Raw genomic sequence first — 12535 nt, 5'->3', positions numbered from 1 at the left:
TTCTTTGGCGGCCCTCCTCCTAATGCTTGCACTAGCAAATTCTAATCAGGCCACCACCACCAACAGGCCCCTCTTTATTAAACGCAGCGTCCAGAACCACGGTCAAAACAAGTCTAAAGCAAGCTGCTAGCTAGCTGTCCTCACGCAACAAGCAGCCAAATGCGTCTCCTTTCGTTACACTTTATTTGCTTGATATGTACATATATAAAACCGATATTTTTGTTGGAGCATAGTAGTATGTAAACCCGGAAAAAGTGCATGATATTTTCTGCTTAGCTTCATCCCTGAATGCTGGAGGAGAGCACGAAGAAATATCCGAGGTTTTATGTGTTCTTGAAGACATCGAAAATTATAGAAACAAGCAAGGCCAATGACGTGTGCCGGCCAGTAACGGATCCGCACATATACAGCCGGTGCTACTTGAAGCACGTGCCTGGCACACCTCTTCATCATCAGGCAACGCGAGTACGTAACCGCGTATAAGCTGACTCGATCCCCCTGTGCCTTGATAACTGTGTTCGACATCTTATTACGTGTTTATAGACATATTTTACATGTAATATACAAAGATAACCTCGGATGAACTTATCTCTCATATGCCGTGTTAGAAGCCAAGCAGTTATAAGAAGCTAGCTGCGGTGTTATCTGGTCTAGCTGTCGTGAAGCATAGAAAATGTGGGGAAAAAACAAGAAACTGAAAACCCATCATATATCTCTTAGCACAAATGGCCTTAGCACATGTAAATTGTAAGTTAAGGACTGGTCACAGATCGTCCATATACAGAGAAAAGAAATGCGCCCTTAGCACATGGCCTTTCATTCACTGTAGAGCTAAGGCTCCTACTATCTTACATGATGTCTGCTAGATCCTACCTAAGTACCTAGCTAGGACACCAACTTGCTGTGCTGTGCAGTGCACAACAATTTTTCATAAATAAAACAGTGCAATGAGGAAAAGAATTGTGAAAACAAAAGGAAGTGGATGTTGCATGCCACCTTTATGTCATGCTGATGGGTTATCTTGTTTCCTGGCTGGCTTATTCAATCTCCTGGCTGTTGTTGATTAGGACCAATACGGTTGAGTGTGCTATTGGTGTCGTCCAGGGCCGGGGTCACACACCATACTGCATATGTGCCTTTTCGGCTGGAGCTTCCTTCCTGCCTGCTACCACTATATAACCCCCCTCCAAGGTCTCTGCTACCATCAAGCTTTCAGGCAAGCAACTCGAGTAGTAGTGGTCACCTAGCTCCTCTCTTCGTTCTCATTGAGAAGAAGAATCCAAGTGCTCATAGAAATCCTTGGCCAAGCTAGCCTACTGATCTATACAAACTCCTGATCCTCCTCATAAACGCTCATACCATAGCTAAGATCTCCAAATGGCTGGCCTGTCTCTACAGCATCCCATGGCCTTCGCCTTCGGCCTCCTCGGTATATTGTCTATCTATTTTCCTGTTGTTCCTCTTTTTCTTCTTTCATTCTAAGTGTGCATCCCAGGAAAATGACCCCCTTATAGCTAGGAACATCTGTGCTTGCCAAAACATGGTTACTGTTGTTACATCATCCTAATCCTTCCCATTTAATCCTCCCACCGCCTCATGTGTAGAGGAACAAGCTGTTCCCTTTGCTTGTCCTACCATAAATAAGAACTTCATTAAACTCGTCATTGGGCTGGAAGGAGATATAGATATTTAAATTTTTAGAGAAAGGGAAGGAGATATAGACATATAATCTATATGCATGCTATGGTGCCTGTCCATTTAGGGCAGAAAAGAGAAAGAGGAAACAATTAAACAAATTAATGTGGGGGCTCCATCCAGTATCTTTGTTGCCTGCCTCGCCTCTGCCTCTGGTGTGTGTGACATCACAAAGCGCGCACATTAAAGGGCCCAATTGATGGTTATCGAACTTAATTAAAGGCTAGTTGCAACGTACGTACTTGCATGTGTCATGCTCGATGATGCAAAGAGCTCGATCGAGCTCCCCAGCAGAATTCTTTCTGATGCCTCGCTCGCTCCTTTTTGTTAATTTTGTTTGTTTGCCGGTGCTGTTTGTGTTTGCAGGCAACATCATCTCCTTCATGACCTACCTGGCACCACTGTAAGCCCCTTCCCTCTCTCTCTCTCTTTCCGTGTCTCTCTCTAGCTAGCTCAGCTGCGTGCGCGAGCTGACCTGACCGTGTGGCTTGGCATGCATGGGACGACGACGACGACGACACAGGCCGACGTTCTACCGGATCTACAAGAGCAAGTCGACGCAGGGGTTCCAGTCGGTGCCGTACGTGGTGGCGCTCTTCAGCGCCATGCTGTGGATCTACTACGCGCTGCTCAAGTCCAACGAGTTCCTGCTCATCACCATCAACTCCGCCGGCTGCGTCATCGAGACCATCTACATCGTCATGTACCTCCTCTACGCGCCCAAGAAGGCAAAGGTCCGTCGTCGTCGTCGTCGTTTGCTCCTTTGGTGTTGATGGTGATGTTCCGGCCGGCAAGCTCATCCTCACCACCCATGCATGCATTCACAGCTATTCACGGTCAAGATCCTGCTCCTCCTAAACGTGGGCGTGTTCGGGCTCATCCTCCTCCTCACGCTGCTGCTCTCCGCCGGACAGCACCGCGTCGTCGTCCTCGGCTGGGTCTGCGTCGCCTTCTCCGTCAGCGTCTTCGTCGCGCCCCTCAGCATCATCGTGCGTACCCAACAACTAACCATGATATATAGGAGTACCTCTATAGCTAGCTATCATGTGTACTATACGATCGATTGTACGTGTGCATCGATCTGGTCATCAGTCCACTTACGTACAACTCGTCCGTTCTTTGGTGGCTTGGCTTCTGCAGCGTCAGGTGGTGCGCACAAGGAGCGTGGAGTTCATGCCCTTCTCGCTCTCCCTCTCCCTCACCGTCAGCGCCGTCGTCTGGTTCCTCTACGGCCTGCTCATCAAGGACAAATACGTCGCCGTAAGTAAACCAACTAAAGCTAGCTTTATTTCAGCAAGCAAACCGCCGCTGGGGATAAGGAAACAGAGATCACTACTAACAACTTGTTGTGCGGCTTTTGTTTGTTGCATGCATCATCAGCTGCCAAACGTGATCGGCTTCAGCTTCGGTGTGGTCCAGATGGGCCTGTACGCGCTCTACCGCAACGCGACGCCCAGGGTGCCAGCCAAGGAGGTGGCCGACGACGACGCCAAGGAGGCGGCGGCGGACGGCACCTTCAAGGTGCCCGGAGAGCATGTGGTGACCATTGCCAAGCTCACCGCGGCGCCACCTGCCGTTGTGGAGGTTATCAAGGCCCCGCAACCCCCGGAGGAGGCCAAGGCCAAGCCGCCGGCCGAGAACGGCACGGCGGCGGCACCAGCAAACGTCCAACGCAACGCCGTCGCCGACAAAGTCTAGAATCCTCTCTCAAAACATGCGTATGATGTGTATCCGGGTAGGTCATAAATTAAGGCCGCACGCGAAGTGGGCAAGCCGTGTGTGTGCCTGCGCAGTACTGGCACTACGTACACGCACGCGCGCGCACATGATCGAGCTGCTGTGAAAGGGATATGATGAAGACGAGACTGAGAGAACCAGAAACGGGCTAGGTCTCGCCCCGGGTCGTGTACTTTGCGTCTGTTGCTGCTGCTGCTGTTCATTTCGTTGTCGCCCATTGCATGTATTAATTTTATTAGCTTGTTATTACTTGGCAATTAGCGTGTGTCCGTCACCTTCCATGTAATAAGAATATATACAAATGGTCCTATTAAAGCTAAGATTCCTTTTTCTGTCAAAGTGATTTATCTATTATTTGGAGTTTCGTTAATTATGCTGTATATGTTTCACATGTTTTTTTTAAACCCTAAAAAAGATCTAGGAATTTTGATAGCGTGTGTGCGGACCTCCACTTTGGCGATGAAGCACAATTATTAGGAGCAACGTCCTTCTTCCGCCTTTTCTGCATTTCTTCCGGGCCAAAACTCCAAACTAGCGTGGGCTTTTAATTTGGCAGGTTTCCTTGTCTAGTATACTACTACTTCACATGTTTGGCCCCTTTTCTAACGGAACACGCCTTAATTTCAATTCACAGAGCATCGGGGCATGAGTTTACAAGACAATTTTTTGTTGCCACGCAAAATCAATATACATGCAGATGCTTCTGTACATGTCACTGTTTAGTACTCCCTCCATTCTAATATAAATTATAAGTCGCTTTGACTTTTTTTTGACACATCTATTTAGCTATGCATATAAATACAATAATATGTTTGGATATGTTGGAAAACTAGGTTTCCAGCAAGAGGGACACGGAGAGCCTTCGCCTAGGCGATTGCCCTGGGCGAAGGTGTGGAAAGTGGAAAGTGGAATGTGGGCCCAAACTCGATTAGGATTTTATAAATGCATTTTCCCAACCACCTTTACACATGGTCTGGTTCCCCTTTTATAGAGCACTGTTTGCTACAACCTACTTTTACATTTCTACCCCCTGACAGCTAGGGTACATTCCAGGTATATCCCTACAATAGTTACAACTGCTAGGGGCAAGGTGGGCCTACTCCTCTCGCACCGCCTTTTCTTTATGGGCCTTAGCCGCAGGTTCGTGGGAGGCCCATATCTGGCCTAGGGTGACAGCGCAACATGTTCTTCTTGTCGGCGGAGGCTGCCTGGCCGTCGCTCGAGCACTCCCAGCCTTTGTCGCATTCGCTCGAGCTTCTGGCGACCTTCGCCTCCGCGTGGGAGCCTTCATCGGGCGCAGCCTCCATGGCGAAGGCAACTGCCTGTCTTTGCCTTCGTGTGGTAGCCTTCGCGCAGGCGCGGCCTCCATGGCGAAGGCAACTGCCTATCTTCCCTGCAATACACTCATACATCTTGTTAGCGTTAGTTTCCCTTACTTGTCGCGAGCTTTGGCCTCCACTGTTCGTAACGTCCCAACAGTTCCCTCCTTGAGGGCATGGTCTAACGCAATCGGGTGATGCTCCTCAATTTTATTCAAGGTTATTGAGCTGCGGAGGCTTCCCCCATTCCCCTCTAGGATGCGTTGTGTCAGACCTCTTCCTTTTGACGTGCTAGCTTTTGATTGGACGCAACGGCTCTAGAACCGACACGCTGCGAAGCGGGCGCGACCATTGGGCGTGGAAGTTGAAGCGCCGGTTCATTGGCTATATAAGGGTGGGGGTAGGTGAAGGCTCCCCCCTCCCCATCTGAGCCATCACTTTTCGCTACCATCGCTTTCTGAGTTCTTCCTTTCTGCTTAGCCTTCGCTTAATTGGTGCTTGCCTTCGCTTCTTTCTGCCATTCTTAAGTCTTGGAAGTGGCTTCACCTGTTAGTCCTCCTCCCCGCCGGGCTACTTTCTTTGGTCCATATCGCCGTCTTCTCGATGTTAGGGCGAGTGGGTGGTATGCGCGCTTTGAAGAGTGTATGGTTCCCAGTGCGGAGGCGCTAGGGCTTGAGGAAGATCTTTCTGGAGTTGAGGCTTCCATCGCCGACTTGATAACTGCTGAGGAGGCAGGAGACATGGCCGGCTCATCCAGGACATGGGATTTTGGGCCTTCGCTCATGACGAAGGATATGATTGAGGAGTTGTGGAAGCTGGATTGTTTTGGTAATGCTAAGGTGAAGCCCCCGCAAGGAGAGACGGTTCCTAAGTAGCAGGCTACTAACGTCGCGGTTTTCAAGGATTTTTCCTCTGCGGACCATTTCGTTCGTCAGGTTCTTGAGGCTTTTGAGGTACAGCTGCACCACCTTACCCCCAATGGTATTGTTACTTTGAGCAAGTTCTGCTGGGCCTATATATCTTATGGTGCGGAGCCCAATATTGGTACCTTCTGCGAATACTATGAGCTCTAGCACCAGCCTAAGCAAGTGGGCAAAGGCCAGTCGGTAGCCCAATATGGTAGCTACACTTTCAAGCCAAAGAGGAATCAAAAGGGCAAAAAGTTGGAAATTTCTTTTGCCCAAAAGAACAAGTGGTCGAAGGATTGGATGCAGTATTGGTTTTATGTGAGGACTGGTGGCCTGACCTCCACTGGTGAAGATGGGAGAAAGAATGCATGGTATCCATTGCTTCTGTGATGACTCCTATGAAGCCTTCGACACAAGGTACTCTAGGGTCAGGGACTATTGAGGGTCGCGAAGCCTACGGTAGGGCTTTTGCTTTGGCCTGCCGGTAGTCCGAAGGCCGAGATCTGGTGGAGGAAACGGTGGCAGTGAATTGCTGGCCACTCAGTAGGAGAATGCTTGCCATGACTGTTGAGATGGTACACCTTCCTGTCTTCGGCGACAGTGTTAGGGTTCCCTTCCCCCGGTTCGGTTTTCAACGGAAGGAGGGCAGAGTTGCTAAGAAATTTGTCAGGTCTGTTGAGGTAGGGGCACGTGAGATACTTGGTGAAATGTTAGATAAGGAGTACCTAGCACGCAGAGCCATTGCTAGTACTATGCCCTGCCTCAATAGGGTTTTTGAAGAGTTTGGGATTCATCATGAGGAACATGATGTGCCTGCGAAGGTGCATTAATCCTTTGAAGACAAGGCGAAGAAAAGAAAGGGGCTAGTGCATCTAAGCCTGTCAGCAAGAAATAGAAGACCGCGGCTACTTCTGCTGCTGCCTCCTCTACTGCCTCTGCTAGGGTCGATGAGGAGGTTGCGGAGAATGTTGGTGGAGGCTCGGCTTCCGTGGGTGCTGGGATGGAAGGCGAGCATTCCGCCACCTCCACCGATCTTGGAGGCGATACTTTTGTTGGGGCTGCTCTCCATGGAATGGTTGGTGGTGCTACTGCTGAAGCCTCCATCGTGGCGCCAATGCCTGGTGTTTTGGGCGATGATTCGTCTAGCTCCAAGAGCGAGGATGATGATGGTGGTGATGCCTGCCCCTCAAAAGACACTGAAGTTGGGAGTGCGGACCGCCGCCCTACGAAGGCACCTTTAGTTGAGGTGTCTAAAGATGAATTAGAACAAGGATCTCTTATGGCGCGGCCTTCGAACCCGATGCCCCCGGTTGGTTCTCGTCGGGAGGAAGACAGAGAGATGGATGTGTCACAATGCGCTCTATTCTTGAGTGAGTGTTCTCTGGTTTTTTACTCCCCCTTTTTTATGTTTTAGCCTTGTGCTTGTACTTAAGCTTTTGTTCTTTGTGCTTTGTCAGGTGACCTGGCCAAGGCTATGGCAACTCCCATGCCTGGGGAGATGCCTTCGACGGCCGGGCTAGACCTTGCCCAGGTTGGATTGGGTGCCGTTCCCCGGGCACCTCTTTTGGCGAGGGGTGTAGGACCTTCGGACCCTAGCGAAGCCGGTGGTGAAGGTCTGATCGTTGCTGACTTGTCTTTATTGTGTTTGCTCATTGTTGCTTATACTTGTTTATTGGTTTCCTTTTTAGGAGGCTCTACTGATACATTAAGTTGGTGGGCCGAACAACTTCATGCTCTCTACACGGAGATAGGAGGTTAATTGTGACCTCCGCTTTTTTATATGTACTTTTGACTTACGTTGCTTATATTTTGATTTTCTTGATAGGCCGAGCTCGTCACCACTTCAAGAATGTGAACTTCTATCAGTTGCTGCGATACAATTTGGAGCATCAATGCTTGGTGGGTTGTCTTTGCTTTCTGGCTTAAGTGCCCTTCGGCCTTGTTGTACTGATGGTTTCCTTGGTAGGGCCATAATATGGCGAAGGCTCTAGAAGAGCAGGCGTTGAAGGAAGTTATCAACCACGGCGGCACCATTGAAGCTCTGAAGAAGGAGGTGGAGCTGCTCGAGGCTGAAAGGGCGTGGCTGCCCAGAGTGATGTTGAGAAATTAAGGGGTGAGATGTCCTCTTTGAGCAAGGCGCTGGAGGGCTCGAAGGCTATGGAGCAGCTAGCCCTTAACTGGGCCAAGAAGGCCAATGAGATTGCTGACCTCCTTCGCAAGGAGGCGGAGGCTGAGAGGCAGTCTAGTGCCACCCTGGGGGCTCAAGTTGCCCTCCTGACCAAGCATCTAGAAGACGCAAGTGCAGTAGGTCTGGCGGCGTCCCAGTTATACTCAGATGCGCTTGGTCAGTTTGGGGGGGCACCACTTCCTCTCTGCTCGAGGAGCCTTTGGCGCTTAATATCTTTACTTGGCTGAAATCCAATTTGTCCAAGCTCTCTGACTTTATTGGTGGTGCGGTCGACTTTGGAGCGCTGGCCTCCGCTACCAATATTTCCAAGATGCTAAACAAAATGGTTGCTCGCACGTCAACGGCTTGAAGGAGAAGGAGGATCTTGAGAGCCCGGCCGAGCTTGGAGCAACTTCCTGAGATGTTAGAGGATCTATCCATAACTTTATGAAGTCGTTCTAGGTGAAGCTTGTCCGAGCGGAGGCTCGCTCAATGGCAGAGGCTCGGCGTGCGGCAGTTGGTTGCTTTCTTTTGTATACTTTTTGACTTGTGTTTCTTTGGTGCATTTCTGCATTCGTTTTCGTGTGTTTACTAATTCTATGCTAACTGCAGGAGTTACAAAAAATGGAGGCTGCACATACTATTTTTGCGGCGCCGAGTTCCAGGGCTGGTGAGGCGTCTACCCCAAAAGCTCCATCGGGTGGTGGTGAGGCTGCGAAGACGGGGGAGACCGCCTCCGCTGCTGCTAATCCAGAGGTGTAGTGCCTAGGTTTTAGTTAGTTCTTTAGGTTTGGTTTATGGTGAAGTGTTGCAGATGTTTGCCCTTTGTGTAAATTGTGGCTTTTGTTACTTTTGCTGGTGCCTTCGCGCATTACGTTTTAATTGTAAATTTACCCTACGCAGATTTCCTCCTTTGGGCCTGTGCAGGATGTGCTACCTTTGACTTTTTTTCCAAGATGGTATCTATGTTAGTGGTGAACTATGGCAGTATTGGCGACAAAGTTTCCCCAGGCATTCTATTGTTGAAATGTTTGCCTTCATAGCGTGCGATATTAACGATGAACGTGCGTAATTTACTCGGTCAGTAGCTTGGCGAGGGCCTCGACCACCGGTTTACCTTTAAACTTGGTGCCAAATTGTCTGGATAGCCTTCGCTCCTTTGTAATGTTTGCTTTGGAAAGCTCAACGCTTTTTGCGTTTGCATTGTTATTTCCTTTAGGCTTTTTGTAAGACTGTATTTATGTTTGTATCATTTTGCGCTTGTAACACACTCTATTGTAATATGTTTGTTTTCTTTGAATAGAGTTAGCTTGAAATAATTGGTTGGATACTTGTTTCATTGAAGAATCTAGTTACAAATGCTACCTATGCCGAAGGGTTCTAGTAGATGGCGCTTATTTTCTTGCTCTTGCTTCCACTTCTTTCTTCTTTGGTTGACGCTAAGTACGAGTCTGTGTGTCCACGCGAAAAAGTTGAGGCGCTAGTTTTCAACCTTGTGCGCCTTGCAAAGGCTTCAGTGTCTTCTCTGTTGCTCTAGCCTCCGTCTTTGTGCTTGCTTGGAGTTGACAAGGGTGCCCTAGCACATCGCTGCGGAGAAGCTGAAGTGCTCGTATTTGATCTTGTTGATGTTGCGAAGGCTTTGGCACAATTTGAGCACTCATCGGAGGCGGTAGTCTTTAATGTTGATGCTTCTCCAGAGGCCATAGAGCAATTTGAGCAAGCAATGGAGGTAGATGAAGCATTTCTTGGACATTTTCTTTGCTTGTGCCTGGATTGCCTTATTGTTGCCTTTGGCCATGCTGGAGCAGCGGCGCTCTCGTTGAACATGGTTGATGCTGGGTTGCACTAGATGGTATCTTCGGTTGCGGGGGATGTTATGAGTCTTCATGCAATACCCTCCCGCAACCTCTGACACTGACTGCTTGTTGTCAGATTGTGGTCATACAACACCCCGTGGGGGTTGTACGACATCATGCGGAAGATGCGTACAACCTCAATGTGGCCTTCATCGAGCTGCGCGAGCTGCTGTGACTATGAGTTTTCGCACGGTATCTTTTGTTCTCTTGCTTCTAAGGAAACTCCGGCCTCCATGGTTCTCTTGCCTTGCACTATAGTGTATTGGCCCTTGGTTGCCTTGACTTCCCCCTAGCGCTCTTCTAGAGTTAGGGATATGGTAATGCACTGACTGAGGCTAGTGCTGGGGAGGGCGGTGGATTTTATAGTCTACTACTTGTACAATTTAATAAATCTTGGTGGTTGGCCAAGGTTTATTGCTTATATATGTTTTTAAAGCCATATTATTTTGATGGATTCCCTTGTACTTAACGTATCTTTGATTCTTTAATTTTGTTGTACTTCATTCATTGCTACCTGGTGCCTAATACGGACAGGTCTTTTGCTCAGTGTTATTTCTTGCCCGATGCCTATGGCGAAGGTAGGTCTTTGTCGGGTTTTGTGGCCTTTTGGCCATTTCTGAGAAATCCTTGATGCCTGATTGGGGATACGGCTTTGTCATGGACGCAGGCTGATTCAGCCGCAAAGGTCGTTCCACACTTTAGAGCCTTCGGCTAAGGCAGTGGAAGGTCCTCTTTGTTGTGATTTGTTATTGTCGAATGTTGTGGCTTCGTTGCTAGCCACTTTTGACCTTCGGTTTGTATAGCATTCTTGGGGGAGTTCCCCTTTATATCTTAGAGGGTTTTTACATGGGTCCTGCCTCATCAAAAACCTTACCTCTGCTAGGAGCCCCTTTCTGAGGAAAAGAGTACAGGCCCTTTTTTAGGAAATTTGAAGAAAATGTGAAAGCTACAAAAATAAAAGTGAGGTGGCCTTCGCTTATAGTTTCACGGAGGCCACCCCTTTATAGTTATATATAGAACCTACACAAATTGTCGATGTTCTAGGTGTGAGTCATTGTTTTACCTTTGCCATTTGTTATGTAAAATGATCTTGGTCTTCCGGCAGCCTTCACTATGTACGAGCCTTCCCATTTTGGTTGGAGCTTTCCTATATTGGCCACGTTGGGCTTCCTTCTTAGGACTAGGTCTCCATCCTAAATTAGCTTTCTGACTACTTGGCTATCTCTCCACTTCCTGGTTTGCTCTTGGTATTTGGTGATGTTTTCCACTGCTTCCAATCTTGTGCCTTCGATTGTTTCTTTGTAGTATTCTTCCTCTGCTACCAAGGCCTGTTTCATCATCCGGAGGCTCTAATGCTTGATCTCTTTGGGTAGCATCACCTCTTTGCCGTACAGAAGCTTGAACGGTGTAAAGCCCATCATTCTAGATGTCGTGGTGTTGTGAGACCACACAACCTTTGGCAGTTCTTCTATCCACTTGCCTTTGCGGAGGTTGAATTAAGTTTTCGAGATTGCTAAAAATACTATTCTATTGGCTCTTTCCACCGCTCCATTTGACTCTAGATGATAGACTAATGTGAAGGCTATCTTTGTGCCTATGCTTTGCCTGAATTCTTTGAACTTGTTCGAGTCAAACTGTTTCCCATTGTCCACTATTAAGGTTATTGGTACTCCAAACCTGTAGATTATGTTCTGCCAAAAGAACTTTTTCACTGTCTCTGAGGTGATTGTTGCTAGTGGCTTGGCTTCAATCCATCTTGTGAAGTACTCGATTGCGACTACAATGAATTTGTTCCCCCTTGTGAAGGTGGTAGTGGGCCGACTAGGTCCGTACCCCATCTTTGCAGTGGGCAAGTGGGTGGGATGAGATGTACTACTGCCGAAGGCTTTGACTGATGTGGGGATATGTTCTAGCATGCTTCACATCTTAACAATTTGCTCTGCATCTTTGATGTGCGTGGGCCAACAGAACCCTTCCCTGATTGCCTTCGCAGACAATGCCCTTGGACCAATGTTCGCATGTCCCTAAGTAGATTTCTTAGAGAAGTTCTCTGCCTTCTCCTTGAGTTATGCACTTGAGCAATGGTTGGACTACACCTTTTTTGTACAAGATGCCATCTATTAGTGTGTAACTTCTTGCTCTAGCTGCTATTCTTACTGTGCTTGCTTCATCTTCTGAATGATGGACATTGTTCAAGTAATTGGTAATCAACTACCTCCAGTCTTTGGATTTAGTGATTAGGATTGTTTTGAATGCTTTCATGGCTGCTTGGGTTGTTGGTGCTTGTAATATTTGATAGAAAGCTCCCTCTAGAATGGGCAAGTTGTTTGCTACCGCCTTCGCCAGTTCATCTGCTTCTGTGTTTTCTGCTCTTGGTATATGCTTTAGTGTGAATCCCTAGAATCTTTGCTCAAGTGCCCTTATTGTGGCCAGGTATTTGACCAGCTCTAGTTCTCTTGCCACATATTCCTTTTTGACTTGTCCAGCCATGACTTGGGAGTCGATTTTTGCTAGTACTGTCTTTGTACCGAGTGCCTTCGCCTTGTTGAGGCCCAAGATGAGGCCTTCATATTTTGCTATGTTATTTGTTGCTTTGAATTCTAGCCTCGATGCATACTTCATGCGGAGGCCTCATGGTGCTATCAAAACGGTGGAAACCCCAACTCCCAGGTGTCCCTAGGCTCTGTCTATGTAGAGTGTCTAGATTTGAGGTTGAGGCTACGGGGTTTGATGTGCCGAAGGTGTCCAGTCTGCTAACGCTTGTGATTTGTTTGTTGTTCTTGACACATAGCTGATTTCAAACTGGGATAGTTCTGTTGTCTATTTTCCTATTCTTCTGAAGGCCTCTTTATT

At 48.1% G+C, this 12535-nt stretch overlaps 1 protein-coding gene across 1 annotated transcript; it reads left to right on the top strand.

The window, feature by feature from the left end:
- Positions 1 to 1230: 1230 nt before the first annotated feature.
- On the top strand, positions 1231 to 3742 carry LOC136485085 (bidirectional sugar transporter SWEET14-like). The gene is made up of 6 exons (XM_066482030.1): positions 1231 to 1429; positions 2062 to 2098; positions 2219 to 2429; positions 2523 to 2684; positions 2836 to 2955; positions 3076 to 3742. Exons 1-6 carry the CDS (start codon positions 1378 to 1380, stop codon positions 3391 to 3393), a joined length of 900 nt encoding a protein of 299 aa, XP_066338127.1. The 5' UTR covers positions 1231 to 1377; the 3' UTR covers positions 3394 to 3742.
- The last annotated feature ends 8793 nt before the right edge of the window (positions 3743 to 12535 follow it).

Source organism: Miscanthus floridulus, chromosome 10, assembly GCF_019320115.1.
Source record: "Miscanthus floridulus cultivar M001 chromosome 10, ASM1932011v1, whole genome shotgun sequence".
In the NCBI taxonomy this organism is placed as follows: domain Eukaryota; kingdom Viridiplantae; phylum Streptophyta; class Magnoliopsida; order Poales; family Poaceae; genus Miscanthus; species Miscanthus floridulus.
This window is presented reverse-complemented; position numbering and strand designations above follow the sequence as displayed.

Coding starts and splice junctions, on each gene's coding strand:
- LOC136485085 (XM_066482030.1), top strand. CDS start 1,378: ATGGCTGGCCTGTCTCTACAGCATCCCATGGCCTTCGCCTTCGGCCTC. Junction 1,430..2,061: donor CTTCGCCTTCGGCCTCCTCG/GTATATTGTCTA, acceptor TTGTGTTTGCAG/GCAACATCATCTCCTTCATG. Junction 2,430..2,522: donor ACGCGCCCAAGAAGGCAAAG/GTCCGTCGTCGT, acceptor ATGCATTCACAG/CTATTCACGGTCAAGATCCT.